This window comes from Spea bombifrons, chromosome 2 (assembly GCF_027358695.1).
Source record: "Spea bombifrons isolate aSpeBom1 chromosome 2, aSpeBom1.2.pri, whole genome shotgun sequence".
Taxonomy (NCBI): Eukaryota; Metazoa; Chordata; class Amphibia; order Anura; family Pelobatidae; genus Spea; species Spea bombifrons.
The window spans coordinates 127,924,595-127,944,157 of record NC_071088.1 but is presented as its reverse complement, the minus strand read 5'-3'; the positions used below and the strand labels follow the sequence as shown (position 1 = coordinate 127,944,157).

Here is a 19,563-nt window from a genome sequence, read left to right as displayed (position 1 = left end):
AAAGGTGAATGTCTATGTGTCAACTAATTAAATGTGTGCAGACCCTGTGAAAACAAACAAAGCAGGGTCTATAAGTTTTCCCTTTCTCTATTTTGTTGCTTGAGTTCCCATACCGTGGAAGGGTCAGTTAAGTACATAGAACACCTGAGAATTACGAATTGAGATTGGTGAGATGGGATATCTTTTTTGTACCATAATATTATACATTTTTATGGTATATAGCCGACTTAGATCATATCACAGATATATCTCTACTTCCCCAGAGGTCTACCATTTGGCAGGAAGACGTATTGAGCAGACGGAACACCCAAATTATACACGAGAACAGACATCTGGGTAGAATTTGAAGAATTTTAAATTATTTGTTACATTTATGTGGTTATTTTATATTTTTCCCTGTAAACCGTGTCCCCGTCTTTTCTTGGCATGCCACAACCATCATCGTATAATCTGAAATTATTGGCGCTGACAAATTCTTTCTTAGGTGAAATCCTGGCCGGGTTATAAAACAGATGTTTTTTTTTTTTGTTGATACAGCAGAAGATACATATTTATCAAGACATATGAGACCCGGTTCTTAATCTTGCATCTTTTTTGGAGTAAAACTTTGGAAGAATAATGGAAGTACGTGCAAGGGAAACAACTCATTCTTCAAATACCATGTTAGCTATATCCAGATGGGATATTCATTTACTTTTAGATAATAATCAATACCATAAGAACATCTGACTATCACGTTTATATTGTATAAAAAAGGATTACATATTCCTTGCTATAATAAATGAAAAGACGTATTTTAGTATTGGTCAACATATTTTTTCATAATTTCAAAATCAGGACTCTACCAGGTACTATACATCTCTGAAATTAAACCCACAGGTTATACCGTATTTCCCCATGTATAAGACGCACCCTTTTTCAAAAAAGTTTGGGGTCTAAAAACTAGGTGCGTCTTATACAGTGGTTGTAGATTGCAGTTACTACTTCCCAGTCCCTCCCTGCAGTCACACTGACAATCGGCCCCGTCCCTTTCTTTAGGGTTAATTTAGGGGCAGTTAATGGATGGGAGTGATGAGGATGATGAGTATGAATTTTATGATAAATAAAACTTGAGTTCAATAACTATATAATACATTTTTTTTTCAAATTTCGGCCCCAAAATTAAGGTGCGTCTTATACATGGGAGCGTCTTATACATGGGGAAATACGATACCTACCAAAGATTTAGAAGGGTGGGATGTCTACTTATTTTTTTATATTATGTTGCTCCTCAAATTATAACACTCTGCTAGATTACATTACGTTTACACTACATTTATTTATAAAGTGCCGTTGTTACAGTCAGTAGAACAGTTTCACATACAAAAACACATACAATAACAAACTGGTGCAAAGGAGGAGAGCCCTGCTCTTGGGAGTAGGGCTGCAACTAACGATTATTTTAATAATCGATTAGTTGGCCGATTATTTTTTCGATTAATCGATTAATCGGATAAAAAAAAACAATATGCAAATTTTTCATTTATTTAAAATAATTTAATGAACTGGATGTTAAAAAACAACTTAAAATTTACATTAACATTCTTATTTTGTTATGATGTAATAAAAAACAATATTTTCAAAGTACAAGAACCCAAACACAATATTTATGAAACAAAATAACCCCAAACATTCTGAAAAGAGGTGGACTATTACTGTTCAAGAAACTTTGCCCCAGCCCTGGCACTTTGCACCCAGCACTTTGCACTTTGCACCCAGCACTTTGCACCCAGCACTTTGCCCCAGAACTTTGCACCCAGCACTTTGCACCCAGCACTCAGCACTTTGCACCCAGCACTTTGCCCCAGCCCTGGCACTTTGCATCCAGCACTTTGCACCCAGCACTCAGCACTTTGCACTTTGCACCCATCCCTGGCACTTTGCACTTTGCACCCATCCCTGGCACTTTGCACCCAGCACTTTGTACCCAGCACTCAGCACTTTGCACCCAGCACTTTGCCCCAGCCCTGGCACTTTGCACCCAGCACTTTGCACCCAGCACTTTGCACCCAGCCCTGGCACTTTGCACCCATCCCTGGCACTTTGCACCCAGCACTTTGTACCCAGCACTCAGCACTTTGCACCCAGCACTTTGCACCCAGCCCTGGCACTTTGTACCCAGCACTCAGCACTTTGCACCCAGCACTTTGCCCCAGCCCTGGCACTTTGCACCCAGCACTTTGCACCCAGCACTTTGCACCCAGCCCTGGCACTTTGCAGCCAGCCCTGGCACTTTGTACCCAGCACTGGCACTTTGCACCCAGCACTTTGCCCCTGCACCCAGTCTCCAACTCTGCCCTGCACCCAGCCCTGCCCCCACATTCTGCCCTGCCCCCACACTCACACTCTGCCCTGCACCCACTCTGCCCTGCACCCACTCTGCCCTGCACCCACACTCACACCCTGCCCTGCATCCCCACCCCCACTCTGCCCTGCACCCAGTCTCCCACTCTGCCCTGCACCCACACTCACACCCTGCATCCCCACCCCCACTCTGCCCTGCACCCAGTCTCCTGCCCTGCACCCCCCACCCCCACTCTGCCCTGCACCCACACTCACACCCTGCATCCCCTGAAACCCCACCCCACCGTGGACCCCCACCCCACCGTGGACCCCCACCCCCGCGAACCGCTCTGTGCGAATGGAGCCACTCGCACAGAGCGAACCGCTCTGTGCGAATGGAGCCACTCGCACAGAGCGAACCGCTCTGTGCGAATGGAGCCACTCGCACAGAGCGGAATGGAGCCACTCGCACAGAGCGAACCGCTCTGTGCGAATGGAGCCACTCGCACAGAGCGAACCGCTCTGTGCGAATGGAGCCACTCGCACAGAGCGAACCGCTCTGTGCGAATGGAGCCACTCGCACAGAGCGAATCGCTCTGTGCGAATGGAGCCACTCGCACAGAGCGAACCGCTCTGTGCGAATCGCTCTGTGCGAGTGGCTCCATTCGCACAGAGCGATTCGCTCTGTGCGAGTGGCTCTGTGCGATCTGTGCACATAGACATGAAGAATACTTACCTCCGGAACGCGTCACATCCGTCACGTAGCTAGAAGGCGGAGACTGCAGAGCGTGTAGCAGAAGCGGGGAACGCTCGCGGAGGTAAGTAAAAGGAGCCGAGTGCTCCAACAACGAATCGATCACTCGATTAATCGATAACGGAAATCGTCGACAACGATTTCCGTTATCGATTATTATCGATTTTATCGATTCGTTGTTTCAGCCCTACTTGGGAGCTTACAATCTAGCTAGATAACAGATAACAAGGACTTGTGTAACTGCATTGTGGTTAACAATACAATATCTGACATTTTTGACTGCTTAAAATCTTATAATGCCCTCTAATAAAGCAATAAGAGTATAGGGATGATACCTAGATTAGATTATAATTAAGAAAAAACAGAAGAAACAATTTCATTTTAATGTATGTTATGTAAGCTAAAATACTTATATTTTATGCTCAAATAATAAAAAAAAATGCCTCCTCACGCTACACAGGACATCTGCCTCTAGAAAAGGTTGCCGTATGTTTCTTCAAAAGGATACAGTTGTTGAAAGAAAGTATTCACTGCAAATCCTTGTCAAGTACTTAAATCAAATCCTTCCAGTCAGGAACAGGCTGGATACTCCAACTTCAAAGCTCTCACGTTATTGGGATCTATGGATATATCACATCTTCTAACACCTGTCCTTAAAAGCTAATTCAAAAAGCAGCCTAAAGTTGACATAATGTACTTTACCAGATAAATACAATAATCCCCTGACTGAAGATTTCAAACCACATAAAGCCCTACCCTAGCTTCCCAATCTCATGACGATTAAAGCTAAATTATTAAAACAAACAAATAAGTAAGAAAGATATTGGTTAAAAAAAAAAAATTTGGTCCGTGCTCCACATAGTGGAGTCAAATATGAAGGTGGAATGGAATTTCCCTTACAAACGAAACACTTGACAGGAAAACTTGGCAGGAAGACTGTAAACGTTAGATCCTCCTGGAAAACCGCAGTATTCTCGTACACTGGAAACATTTCTAAAATGTTACAAGGTAACCAAGATGTGATCCACACAAAAAAAATAACAATAAATCCAAAACATATCTGTAAGATATTGAAATGTTTGACAATCTTTTACTTTTTCCATCTAGATAAACATTCTTTATTTGAATAGAGAGTTGGCATCTTCTCGAATTTAAAAAAACACTTGACACAAAAGGATTTCAAATCGAAACACCTATTTTTGAAGCGTTGCCAAGCTCTGAGACGTAGAGGCCTTGCTACGATCTAAGAAGGTTGGTTAAACATCCACACAGACGTAGCACTACCAGAAAAAGAGAATCAGCGGCTGCTTAGGGCCCACCATTGGCCTGGGAGCCCACCTTAGGATTGTGAGAGGGTTGAGACACCGATACCATGATAACATTTGTTTTACTTAAATGTGTGACCATAAGTATTATGTCCCTGTAGGTATTTTGGTTTAGAGCTCCCAAAACGCTAGAACTTTCCCTGTATCTAGCTGTGTGGTATTGGTGAGGCTGGTGATTCTTTTAAGAGACGTCAAGACAAAGATGAGCGATTGACAAGAAACACTTCATGTCAACAATTTAACTAAAATATATTAAGCTGGAGTTTAGTAGAAAGTTTCTCCTGTGAGAAGTCACGTTAACACACACTTTAGAACAGGATCAGATGCATTAGCAGTAAAAAAAGGTACATGTGAAGTGCCACCGGCCACCAACCCACTGGACCTTTGCCTTGGTTTGCCAGATGGCCGGTCCATGTCTGCTTGTGAATAATATTTCATAGAATTTATCTGGGACAAATACTACTTCCTTTTTTGATATTTCATGTTCCCTATTTTTCAACCATTGTCAGACAAATATAATAAAAAAAGGAACATGAGTGATTGAGCGAGCTGGTTATAACAATTATTAAACAGTTTCAAACACAGATATAAAAGTAACTTAACTTAGGGTGCAGTGTGTATTATTAAAAGGACTGATGACATTTGAAGAGACCTTGAGGAAATACATCATTGAACGTTAGTGTAAAATAGATCATGCAATACTCTTTCATTATAACCCTATAGAACTGCATATCAATAGAGGAATACTCAGATATTAACAAATAATGATGTTTTTATACAGTGTCAGCAATTTACAGAGCCTTTTCACAATCCAAAGGATGACAAACTAAAACCAATACACACAGATAGAAGGTCATGCCTAGCAAATGAAGATACAGGTTTGACCTTTGAAACACACATTCTCTTGAGAAAGACAAAAAGTTTGGATAACTTAAATAAAAGAAAATAAGTGCGACAACAGAGGTACAAATTGTTCTGTTCAAAACAGATGGGGAGGTATAAAATCCAACAACCTCCACAACTACAGGTCAAACACTTGGACTGCCCAAATAAAGACCAAATTTGCTTTCTAAGGAAATCTCTCTAAGGAAAGTACTTGTAAGTAAAGTTTGGGTGTCTTATTTGGACTTGCATGAAATTTCCCCTAATATGATCACAGCAACCTCTGATTTTTTGAGGGGTACAGGGGAATCTATCAGAAAAGGGTGACATCTAGGAGATGATGTCAATGTATTCCTACAATTTGCATCCTGCAGTGCCCCCGAAGATAGCAAAATATTGAAGGCAGAATATATACATTATATTATATGTATGTGTGTGTATATATATATATGTCTTAAAGAAGAAAGATAAATTTCAAGGCAAAATACAATATTAGAGCACAGTTCAATCAGCAACAACAGAAGAGACAGACTTAGTAATTATTTCTGAGGACTTTAAGCAGGCAATGCAACAAAGCAATGGAAAAAGCGAGCAGGGTGCTGGGTTGTATAGCCAGTGACATTAATAGCAGAAAGAGAAGAGTGGTTCTGCCACTTTAAACATTCATGAGATAGGCATAAAGCTATCCGGTACTTAAGACAAGACCATGAACTGATTAAGGTCTAAGTCTTTACATCAAGAAAAACCAGGCAGACCAGATGGACTGAATGGTTCTTATATGCCATCAAATTCTATGTTTCTAATAATAATATACCCTGCGCTCATGACATGTGATCTTTATCTATGAAAAAGATACACTGTATAAATATCATATTGCACGGTGTACAATAGCTTGTATTCATATAAAAACGTCAGCAAGAATAAGTAACAACATTTCTGACAACTTTCAGTTGATCTTTGTATTGTTGGCTGTGTTTTATTGTATATTCTCATGTCTACAGACAATTGCATTTTATTTATAGTAATATAGAATGTTTATGTAAGCTGTTTTACTATTCTCTTATGTGACTTTTTAATACCAGTCGTTCTGGGCGCTGTTGCTTGATAACCATTCTGTTCCAGCATTACCAGTTTTAAATGACCCGATGGACTACTATTATACTTAGAATATTAGCCAATGCCATTACGCAACATAAAATATGCAAACCACACCTACGATAAGAATTGGAACACGTGAAGCGAAGAGATACAAAAACATACTAATTCCGACTATTATATACATTGCGCAAAATTAAAAGTCAGTGTGCCGGATTCTTCAATCAACCCCCTGCCCTCTATTGGGTAACCACTATTAAGTGCATAGAGCATATTATATATTTCATATACTGGACACTGTCTATTTGTAACCATATTGTAACCTGCAGATTATGAAAGAAGTATAAAACAAATAATGCTGGGTCGATATTTTCTTTTGTAACAATTGGCTAATGCCTGGCACTGAGGCACCTGGTGTTTAAAGATTTTGTCCCACATAGTTTTAAACTTTTGTAACTAAACGCACCATTAGAAACAACATTCTTATCACCGATGAATCCCTACATCTTTCATATAAATAATTCATGCGCAATTCTGCCAGGAATGCTTCCTTGCCATGTGATACAAAAGCTGGCACTGATGGGTTGTTGCTATAGAAATGACAAAATCTCTTATACGTTTCTGTGCTGTTTTTTATATAATTAGACTTTTACAGGAAATAATAACATGACAGGTCTGCTATGGTTGGTTTGTTTATCATTAGAGCGTGTCATTAATCTTTTCTCTATATAGGACAGCACCTTTAAATAGATAAACCAGACCAACAGCTCTTTCGAAATGAAACATAATTTCCCTTCACCATTACGACTGCCGGCAGTATAGAAACACACGTAAATGATTATGGACCTTTATCCAAAAACTCTGGGACTTATTGTACCCCCTTTCTGGGTACAGCTTGAATGTAATAATAACTAGCCTTCTAACATCTTTATACACTATATTTCAATTCTCTCATTGTACAACTTCCATTTTTCATCCTTAAATAAGGACTGCTGGTATATTTTTATTCAATGAAAGAATAACCCATGTAGGTACAGCTACAAGCAAGATCATTGCATCTACAGTAATCATAGTGGCAGTGACTGGGCCAGAAAGCAAGGGGTTAAGTGCAGTATGATACAATGCTGGATCCAAAGGCAAGTCTATAATACCCAGACTACCTATGTGCACATATTTTATTTTACATTTCATATATACTTCTGGCCTCTGTAATTTAAATTGATATATTATTAGGATTACTTGGATTTAATTTATTGAGCTACGGTAGATTCCATGGTACATACAAAATCAACAAACATGAAACTCGGTGGCAAAGAAGAGGGCCATTCTCTTGTGAGCGTACAGTGTATTATGAGGTTGAAGAAGAATGAGACACAAGACAAGGGACTGCTTGGATGAGGATGACTTGACCGTAGGGAAGGCCAACTGGTAAAGTCAGTGGCCAGGAGATCTTGGAGGTGGGGGGGGTGTGAGTAGGTTTCTTTCCTGAATGTAGATTTTTAAGTACCGGTATTAAGATGAAAAATGTGTAAGCCTCTGCCGTTTCCTGCGTTATATATATATATCAGTTTAGCTCCCCCTTGCTTCCAATGTTCAGCTCCTGTGGCTTGCCCTCTCCTTCTCCTGTTATCAAGAGTACAGGAGCCAGCAGTCTCAATAAATTATTGTCAGATCCTCCATAGGTTTTATTCTGGATTGTAAGGGAAACCAGTACAAGGCATAGTCCTGACACAGTAGGTCGAAACATGAAGAGCCAAATGGTAAGACCAGTTAGTACATTTGATAAAATATTACTAGTTTATTGTTATCATAGCTTCCAAAGGTCCTCCAAAGTCACAAGAAGCAAAGAATAGCCTGCAATCCCCAATCTGGTGAGGGAGGAAGATATCTTTTTTGTTTTTTCTCTTTTTTTGTTGTAATGAGTACAAAATGGCGAGCCAGTGTGGACTTAAGTTGGACTCTAAAGGAGTGGAGATGTATGAGCAAAAGCAGGACTAACTATACACCTCTTACCCTTCTATTCTTGGGACTGGAAGGACATTTTCCTGGAATCTGGTGTCTAGAGAGTCTGATAAGGCTCCTACCTCAGCATGACTGGCTCATTAACGTCTGGAAGGTGTCATATTCCAATATCATTATATTCCTTCAATGGGATAGCATCAGGAAAGAGGTCCACTGCTTCCTTATAAGAACTCCAGGATTCAGAGGGCTTGTAGAATCCCTAACGTCCCTCAATGTCTGGCGACTGAAATCATTTTATTATTATTGGAGCCGCACTACTTCCTTTGTGGAATGAGCACCACCCTCAGAAAACCGCCTCCTCGCTATTACCATCCCTATTGCCACAAAGACTATAATTTGTCTGCACTTTAACCTGAAGTCTATAATCAGCATTTGTATTTATGTATAAACTTAGCCTTAAAGGGAAGCTATACACATTTCAGCAGTTGTTAAACTCTGCTATATACTGAAACATTCAGCATTCCCATTTCTTACAGACTAAAAATAGGGCAGTTTGTGTGTCAGTCCTTTTAATGAGAAGCTAAACTATGCATTCCTTGGAGGCTCCCCAACCTGTCCAAAAGCCACTGAATTTGTTTCACTTCCCAAAAGAGTTGACATAAAATAGAAGGATTAGAAAAGATGTGTGGAAATTAAAGGGCCACCACATGGGTGATCCTCTAGGAGGGCTGAGAGCCCCCCATTTTTGCTCAATGTCCTATTACAATTAAAACAGCCCTGGTCATGATGGACCATATTTTCATTTGATAACTCTATTGTGTCTTATACTACTGGGATTGTGTGTCTATTCAACATTTTTTTAATTATTGCAAAGCAATTCTAATTTCTGCATTATTTGTTTTCAGACAGCTAGATATTAGTAACTTATTGGGTTCTAGATCTGTTATATTGGTCTAAGCTACTAGACAAATAGTAGGCAAACTATATAGTAGAAGCTAGACGATATAATGAATCTGACTAATAAAAGTCTTTGGAGGAAATTATTTAATTGTACAAGAAGGACATTAGCATTGCCGTAAAGAATCATTTTAGTATGGTGTTTGAGTAGAATGTCACACGACAACAAGCATTTAGATAAAGGATGTTTATTGGAGCAAAATTAAATAAACCCAAGTTTTTGTAAATGTAATTTTATGTTCAACCATTTTTTTTCTTCAAATGAGTGTCTCCTCCAAGTTGGACTCAGCTGGTCATTTATAATACATAACTGGACTCAAGACTACCCCCCACACACAGTTATTATTACGTATGACCAGCCCCTTCTTGTCTATGCCCTCATCATCTCCTGCCTTGGCTATTGTAACACTGTCTTCCACTACAATCCACCATGAACGCTACTGCCAGATTTCACCTCTCCCCTCTGTCAGTCTCCTCATTTGCTGCCTTTGCACTTCAGGATTCACTTCAAAATCCTGACTCTTACTTTCAAAGCCCTTCATAGTGTTTCCGCTACGTACAACTCATCACCCATCTCTAAATACACTCCTAACCGGTCTCTCCGCTCATCCAATGATTTCCTTCTGTCCTCTCCTCTGCTTTCTAGCGCTAATGCACGCTTGCAAGGTTTTTCAAGGGCTGCCCCTTTCCTCTAGAATGCCCTCTCCCGGCCTGTCCGTCTTTCCCCTGGTATTCAGCCCTTCAACAAAAATCCCTCAAGACCTTTCCTCCCATATTCCTTGGCTCACCTTTCCTAAGCACTCTCCCTCTAGATTGTAAGCTTGTTTGAGCAGGGCCTCTGTTATTTCCGTGGGTCAAAGTGTTATGCTACATACTACTTGTAACGTCCTGTCTACCCGTTATACGGCGCTATGGAATATGATGGCGCTATATATGACAATAAAGTAATAATAATACGTAGGACCAGTTTAGCTTTAAAAAGTAATTTGCACATTGCAATATATCACTGGACTGAAAGATAAAGCAGCAATTAAAGGAAGATTCTCTTTCATTTCTCTTCCAGCGACACACGACGTTAATGATGGTTATGAATAATAATAATAATGATGCCTCTGGCTGTGAATAGCAATGATATCAAAGTCATTATTACACAGAGTGTTTTCAAGGAACCGATCTCTGCTCTTTTTTTCTTTTCTTTTCGTTTTATTGGAATGCCCATACACTGGGAGATAAGCTGTAAGCAGGCAGGAATTAAACATAGACCGAGCCAGACATTATTAGAGTCCGGGCTGGGTTAATAGCACCAATATTTTATTAGATTACGGCTGCATCGGAGATAATAGTTATATCCCAAAGCCTAGGGGATACACACGTTTTTAACACATTCAATGAAATGTCATACAATCAATGGTTTCAATATAGCTTTCATTAGTATGTTTATGTTTAATTATTATTTTATCATTAATATGACATATCACTTTTACAATCTAGTGGAAATCTGTGTTTTTTCCCTAATAAGAAAAGGTCTCGGATTTTCTGCATTGATTGATCCAGTACTCTTAAATTCATCGAATGTTCATAATTACGGTTTTGTTATTACTATATCTCCGTTTAAAATAAAAAATACAAAAAAGTGTAAACTGCATAGAAAGATCGATCCACTGACATTCTTTCATTACTGGTCAGAAGGAAGAAATTAATCAGAAAACAGAATCTCAGCAAACAAAGAGAGGATAAGACTAACAGAACCTGTTTCTGGCTGATGTGTAAGACATTGCTCAGTTATACACGGCATTAACAGCCTGCTTACATGGCAATCAGTCAAATCCTAAAACGCAGGTAGATCTGATGGCTGCATCACTAACAACGAATACATATTAAAGTAAGTTAATTTCTGCATCCTTCAACCTAGTAAAAAAATAAGGGCACTACTTTTAGAAGAAGCTGCAGCTCCAGAGGAGCAGTTCAATGACCCATACTTGGCCCTGCCAATCAGTGAAGCAAGCAATCTGTGTCAGGAAAGCATTGCAAGCCTAGGAGCTGAGAGTGGGAAAGAAGGCAATTCCATGTATTAAGAGCAACCTGCATTACTATAACACCTATTATTCTCAGCCAGCCAGAAGCCTGGACTGCCTAGATCCCTCTAGCATGCTTTTTACAAATGTGGTAAAAATTACCAAAAAAAGCAAGAATCAATGGTCAATATTAACTTTGGGCAAGTTGCTGAGCATGTCAATGCTCATCATTCTCAGGCAGCCTCTGTAATGTGCAATGGGACTGCGAGATGTTAATGACATAGTAATCCGTCCTGATCGCTCGTGTGTCTGAGGTGTTAGGTGTTTTGCAATTTGTTATGGCTGGACAGTAAACATGATTCACTGGTTATGTCAATGTTAACAGTATAGTTAGAGCTTTAATGGGGGATGAAGCGTAAAGTAATTAATAAATGTATGCGCATACATCATGAAGCCTGGGCACGCCTAAGACATAGCTGTAGGATAGATCACTGGAAACACTAAGCGGCGGGTCTCCAACCAACCCTCCCGGATTTTCTAACAGAACAGGAATTCAGGATATTCCTAATTGGACTTGAGTGACATGAAGTGATTTTGCTGCCACACCTGCATTTAAGGAGAAACAAGATCCTGGAAGATCATGGCTGCAACACCTATTACTTCCAGCCAGCTTGACAATCAAGTTTAAAGTCAAGAATAGCCCGAGGGCTTGAGGCAGCTCACTCCGCTATCAGAGGTTCCCTTGGTCTAAATCAATTGAATATAGATTGGAAATAGTGAAACTGCTCTGCAATGCATAGTTCAACTATACCGGTTCATTTAAGACCATTATAAGATAACTATATACATTTTTCCATACCAAAAGCTGACCAATTGATACATATCACATATCTCATGCACTTTGAAGGACAAGGAGGTCATTTCATTGCATACTTGCCCTCGTTGCATTTTTGGGTGCAAAGAATTGGGATAGCCTATGATACACTAAGGCACCACGACAAGCTAGTTTTTGTTTACGTCTGTGTCAATATGTAAACAACATATTACACAGATATCCAGATGTAGACATCTGCTTGACATTTGGCTATAACATAATAATATACGCAGATTTTGTTTTATTATTTTCTGGCATATTGTCATTTTTACATGACTGTATTTAAGCAAAGCTTGGCATACACTTTTAGATGAAACACAATAAAAAAAGAAAACTGGATAACAAGCCCTTTGTTCTACACAATTGACTTTGATGCTCCTTCTCAAAAGCATTTACAGCCTATTTTAGCTGCAACAAATAACATGAAACCTAGAAAAAAAAGTGGAATTTTACACGTATTTGCATTGTAAAATAATTCTCTCTCTCTCATATATATATATATATATATATATATATATATATATATATATATACACACATACATGCCTAAGAATAAGCGCTTTACAACATTCTTATGATATATATATGATATATATATTTATACGCATTATATATATATATATATATATATATATTTATACATATAGACATTACATATATCAAACGTCAATGGGCACTGGGGGAATCAGGTGTTATGAACCCAGTAAACACTTCCAAGAGAGGTGTGGGAATGTTGTAAAGCGCTTATTCTTAGGCATGCATATAGTAATACATTGCATGCAGGTGAGCGGTGACAGAGACAATATCATTTGCATGACTAAGTATTGCATAAGGAGCCTGTAATAAACAATTAAGTAACACTGGAGTTTATAGCGCAGGTAATGGATTTACATCCATGTAAGGGAAGAAGAGACAGCAATGGTAGGCACCTGCAGTGAAAGAGTTAAAAAGATATTACCCTGCTTATAAATACCAAAGGCTAATTTGGTATTTACAGTTTTGTAATGATGAGGCAACAGCCAACTATACTTCACATAAAATACAGTAGTTAGATATTATATAGATAGCTATGGAGTATATATATATATATATATATATATATATATATATATATATATATATATATATATATATATATATTGATATATATATATACTACATGGAGTTCATATGCATTACAGTTACTGTATTTCTATTCTGATCAAAATAAGATGTTACCATTTTCACCCTTTGTCGCCTTTTTTCTTCTATGGATAAAGGGGGCATCTGATCAGCCTGAACCATATGCCAACAACCACTGCTGAAAAGAACCATTTGCACTAACTTAACCTTTCTTTGCAGACTGTGCCAATTCCCCTTTTTTTTCTACATCCAAATCCACACATTAAAAAAAAGGGAAATAACAGTGCAGTTTTAACCCTTCAAGTGCCAGATAACCAACGCCTGGCACTCACAGAGTTAACAGACAAGCCCAGACCAGGAAGATGGGGGCATCAGGCACATATTATATGCATATACCCCTAAAGAGGCTGGCTGTATGGCCACTTATCAGGAAGCGATCCATCAATTCTCCCTCTCCTGGATCCGAGTCACTGCATCCACACATGACACAATCTGATCATTGATTTACTGAGAATCTGACATGACAGACAAGGACCCATCACAATACATGTGACAGAGGCAGATCGGGTTAATTGCCCCAAGCAGACTGCTCTGCCAATCAAGAGCCTGCAATACAACACCATGCTGAAATTATTTACCTACCCACATTATTTATCGGGGGGGGTAAATCTGATCTCCTTTGATACAGAACGTATAGCTTCTACCATGACCACGAATCTGATGCCATTAACACACAGTCTACTCCTATAATAAGCATGATGCAAATAATTAACCCTTGCCATACCTTCTTGTTTTCCGCAACTCCAGATATTCTGGGCTCTCCCGTTAAAGATGATGATCTCGGTTGTCCTACATTGTCCTGTTGAGGTGACATGGCTTCCATTAAGAGGTTTCCGAATAATTCCAGCACAGTCCTCCTTGGAGAGGCTGGTCCTTACTCACATCTTGTGCAGGAGGAGAAGAAGGAGCAGGCTGCTGGTCCATGGGCAGCAGTGGAGCATGGAGGAGCGCCGCGCACACTGCTCGTCTCTGGGCTGCGGGGACAATGAGCTCACATTCTAGTACTGCCCTGCGCTGTGTCCGCCCCTCTCCACCCCTCTGTCCTCCGGGCTCCTGACGCACTGGCTGCTGCTCTGACTAGCAGCTCGTTAATCCAGCCCGGCAGTGCATGCTCAAGGAGGGGGGTCGGCAATAAACACAGGCTTTACAGCCACTGACACCCTGCTGCTTTACAGCAGGTGAGACAGGTTAGCGACGTTTAACCCTTTGAAAGCAATCGGAGAGGTCTGTTCACTAAAGGGAGAGCTGCGTTTCAGCTCATTGACTTCACTATACATTATGAAGGTTCAACCCCAGGGAGCATCTGCTGCAGGAGGAGCCTGGCTAGCCCTGTATAATGTATATAGTTAAATCAGTGCCAACGTCTCCTCATCTATTTAATTATACATTGTACAGGGCCAGCTCAGCCCTTCTCCGGACTGAGCGATGGCCCCTAATAATGATTAAGATTTTCCCTTTAGTAAATATTGTTGTTATTGAGTGTCTCTTAGAGTAGAGTAAGAGGGGGTTTTTATTTTATTTTTGCTTGATAATGTGGAGCGGTCCTGATGCTAGACGAGATGCGGCATTGTGTATTGTGAATAAAGTGAAACATACATCTGAATATGCAAAGTGTATAGTAAATTATTCACTGCCGCTTAAATAGTCCATGGGGTTATTTTTGATATAAAAAAGGTTTTATGGAACTGCACTAATATTACTGTCTCATATTACTGAGGACACCAGAGTTAATTCAGTAAACTGGGATAAGATGAGAGATTGAATCTCTGTGATGTAACTATGCATTATAAACCCCAGTGAAGCCCTTAATAATAACACGCAGTTAATCAAAGTGATAAAATGAATCATCTTATTCAGGCCCGACCCTACAATGGGTCTGGATGGGTCCATTTGGCCCAGGCGGTACTTAGTGGGGCCACTACTAACCACAGGGCCCGAATGCAAAAAAATGCCCCAGAGTCCCCCAACTTCACCAAGCAAGATGTCCCACAGTGCCACCTTTGCCCCAAACAGCTTGTAAGTGCCACTCCATCTTACACAACTTCCACATACATACTCACAGACAAACACATACACATCTATGCTAATACACAACCACTTAATCATTAATGTTCTTACATAAAAATCCTTTCACATATACATTCATGTTAACACACACCTATAAATACACAGTCATGCTCACATACACTTATACATACATATTCACACTCACATACTCTGTCCTGATCTTATCCACACTTCCAATGGTGCCAGTAACATGTACCTTCAAGAAGGTAGATTGAAACCAATCATTGTAGATTGTAAGCTTGGGAGCAGATCCCTCTTTAGCTAATGTACCGGTTTGTGTTAGCAGGGCCGGCCCAAGACAAAATGCCGCCTGGGGCGAAGTTTAAAATGCCGCCCCCCCCATTATCTACCCTTCTTCTCCCTGCCGCCCCCCCATTATCTACCCTTCCTCTCCCCCCGTACTTACCTTTCAGCAGTCCCGCGGTGAGTCTCCATGCTCGGTCTCGGTGCCGGCTTGTAATGCTGAGCGCCGGAAATGACGTGATCTTCTGGCGCTCAACATTACAAGCCGGCACCTAGACCGAGCTAGAGGGCTCGCAGAGGAGAGAGTGAGGGGCGCTGGGCGGGTACTGACAACTTGGTAAGCGAAAACCACTCGGTGCCCTCTCTCTCTCTCTTCTCGGCTTTAAGAAGAAAAAAAAAAAAAACTTGGGGTGGCAAAGTGCCGCCCCTTCAAAAGTGCCGCCTGGAGCGGTTGCCCCACTCGGCTCCATTGTCGGGCCGGCCCTGTGTGTTAGTATGTCAGTTCTAATTCTGTCAGACCCTTCGAATATTTGTATTGTGAGAAGTGCTTCAGAAATTTTTGGTGCTATATAAATAAAATATAAGAATAATATAACCGCAGCAGGCTGGAAGCCATTTAAAATTCCCTAAGAGCCATTAGCAGAGAGTAGTTGAGAATGTAATGTTTCTCAACACACCCCAGGCTGTTCTTTGATTGGCTGTTCATTTTATATGAAATATGTTATATAACAGTGCACTGATGTAACAAAATGTGATAACATCCACACAAAAGGTTGCGATCTATTCTTCAAATGTTAAAATTGTCAAAAAATGATAATAATAATAATGTTTATGCTTTACAGTGTTGCATCTTTATGCATCTGACTTATGAAGTCTATTAACCCCTTAAGGACAATGGGCGGTTCCTATACCCATTGAAAACAATGCATTTTGAGCCCGTACATGTAAGGGTTTTGTCATTAAGGGGTTAAATGGATGCTCCAACCTTCATATGCATCATTCATGGTGCCCTCCTTGCAATTGTAATTGGGGGATTATGCTGAAGGAACCTCAAATATTCAGCTAACAAACTACAAAACATCGGTCCAAGTTGGACTAGTAAGTAAGATGGGGCAAATTAGGCCATGTGGCTGTTGGCAGCTTGGCTTCGAGTCCCTTGCCGTGTAGCGTCACATCATTAGTGTCAGTGAGTTCCTGCAGGCATATTTTGGTATTACTGATTGGCATGAACATAAAACAGCTGCTAATGGAAATTAGGGAGGAAAGGCAACGTTGTTAGCCACCACCACGGACTCAATAGTACTAATTAATAGCACGGATATTGAACTGTTTACCATAGCTTAATCCCTAATGGAGGATGGGGACTAAAGAGTAAAACATGTACAGTATGTGCTCCTTTTTTTTTAGTGTCCAATGTATGCTGTGTCTCCACAGGGCCATCCTGCATCCACTTGCTGAATAACATAGGAAAGAAACCCATGATAAAGCCCCCTACCAGCCCAGATTGCTCGGAAGGTGCCCAGCTTGTCTGTACGGTGAAATCGGCCCTGCATGTTGAGTCAGGAGTATCAATACACATGGGAAGAAGGGATTAAAACGATTTCCTGGAATTCTCCAATGCTTACATAACTTCTAGAAGAACAGAATTTGTGTTTGAGAACTGACATCTTTTAGCCAAGTCGACCCCCCCCCCCAAATGGCCTAATAATGCATCAGAGCAAAACATGTTTGGCAGGTACACTCCTCAAAGTAGAGTCCACGCGTATTCATCAAATGCAGTAAAAAACACAAAACATCCATTCTTATCTTATCATTAATTATACCTGATGGTTATATGTAGAAATGGAAGGAAAGCACACACACACACACACACACACACACGCGCAAACAGCTTCTGCTTGTGGGTTCAAGTCTTCAAATCAGAGCAGCACTGGGGTAATTGTTTCCCCCAGGGATTCTTTACAGTGAGGACAATAAATGTATGGAATTCACTGCCAAGGGAGGTGGTTATCCAATACATTAGATGCCTTCAAAAGGGGCCTCGATATTTTCTTAGAAAGGCATGACATACAGGGATATAAATAGAATAAATTTTTTAGAGTTTCTTGATCCAAGGAGAAATCCGATTGCCTCTTAGAGTCAAGAAGGAATATTTTTCCCCTGATGGCAGAATTCGAAGTAGCTTAATATGGTTTTTTTGCCTTCTTTTGGATCAAGAGTAGGAAGGTTAGGTAGAAGGGTTTTTTGATGGAGTTAGGTCTTTTTTCAACCTCATGTACTATGTAACTATGTATTATGTATTTAAAGGACTGATTGAACAACCACATAGGAAAACATTGGATGAAATACGTCAAATAGGTTAATATCACCTAATAGCTCATGTTCCCATCATTGAAAATGGCATGCAGGGACATATCTACTCCCCTTCTCTCTTAGCTCCTCTCTCTTCATATTCTCTGCTATTGTTTCTCTTCCTCTTCTCTCCTTTTCTTTTTCTTCCTCTCTCTTCCTATAGTTTATTTTCTTTTCTCTTTATTTGTTTGCTCCTCTCTGTCTCTTCACCAAAATACATCATGAGAATCAATAACCATATAAATAACCATATTAAAAATTGATGTTTAGATGGTTGCTCCAATAATATATTTCAAGGGAGGGATTTTAATAATATACGAGCTGCTTATTTTATTCTGTAATCATCATTACGTGGGTGTACTGTTTCCCAAACGGAAAAATATTGGATTTGGACTAACCAAATGCCCTTAGCGTGTGTACAAAAGGGAATCAAATCTCTGAAATGATGACATTCTTCTCATTGTCTTTGGAATACGGCAGATGGACAGACGTGACTATTCCTTTAATTTTATCACTAGCCTCTGCGAGTTAAGCAGTACAATACATGTGATCGCTTGGCGCTTACCATCCGTCTAGAGATTAGTGTGGCTGTAGAAAATGTAGTAACCTGTAAATGACACGGATTCACTAGATTTGCTCGGCTCATGGAGTAAAATGAGTTAGTCATACCCTTTTAACCCCTTAAGGACAATGGGCGGTCCCTAAACCCATTGAAAACAAAGCATTTTGAGCCCGTACATGTACGGGCTTTGCCATTAAGGGGTTAAATGTAATAATTTAAAAATTAGTGTTTCAATTTAGAATTTTTATGCAAACTCTGGTATTTTAACAAGGTCAAATGAATGTAAGCCGACTTGACAGGGTCTTCAGTGCCCAAATCTCAGTTTAATTATTAGGGTTCCATTTACCAGAAATTATTTACAGCCTCTATCCCGTTCTGCATTATTGTTCCTTTATGAGTTGAGTGACTTAGCCTAATGCATGCGATTAAAATATTGCTGCAAGATTTACTGAGAAAAAAAAATCTCTGCAAAATGATATCCTCTGATTTAGAGCTTAAAAGAAGGATGAAGGGAGTAAATCCATTGAACGATTAAGTACAGAAAGATATGCATTTGCTATCCCCACCCCCAATATTCCAGAGAACACACAATTATTCCGGAATACTTCATACATGGGAACATTTATTTTTAACCATAGACAGGAACAGTCACATATATATTTTTTAAATATGTTCCTCTTAACCCTACCCTTTTACTGTTGATGATACCTTAGCCTGTTCACCAGTTTAGCACGACATTGGAACAGATGGGTTGCTGTCAATCCTAATCCTTGCCATGGGGAGAATGGATTGGAAGTGTAGGAATGCTCAGGCATGACGATGATGTCTGCGGTCATAAACCAAGTAAAAGAGCAGCGTTTCTAATTGAAACACAAGTCGTTTCACCAGGGGCGTAACTAGAAACCTCAGGGCCCCGGTGCGAGAATCTGTTAAGGGCCCCCCCAACCAATCTATCCCTTTCTCACTATCTC

At 40.1% G+C, this 19,563-nt stretch overlaps 1 protein-coding gene across 1 annotated transcript in view; it reads right to left on the bottom strand.

Moving 5' to 3' along the window:
• ARHGAP20 (Rho GTPase activating protein 20) overlaps positions 1-14,435 on the bottom strand; it is a 49,345-nt gene extending 34,910 nt beyond the window's left edge. The window contains exon 1 of the mRNA XM_053456450.1: positions 14,093-14,435. Within this exon, the coding sequence (XP_053312425.1) occupies positions 14,093-14,191 (99 nt within the window). The 5' untranslated portion in view covers positions 14,192-14,435. The remainder of the gene's footprint in view (positions 1-14,092) is intronic.
• Positions 14,436-19,563: the final 5,128 nt, after the last annotated feature.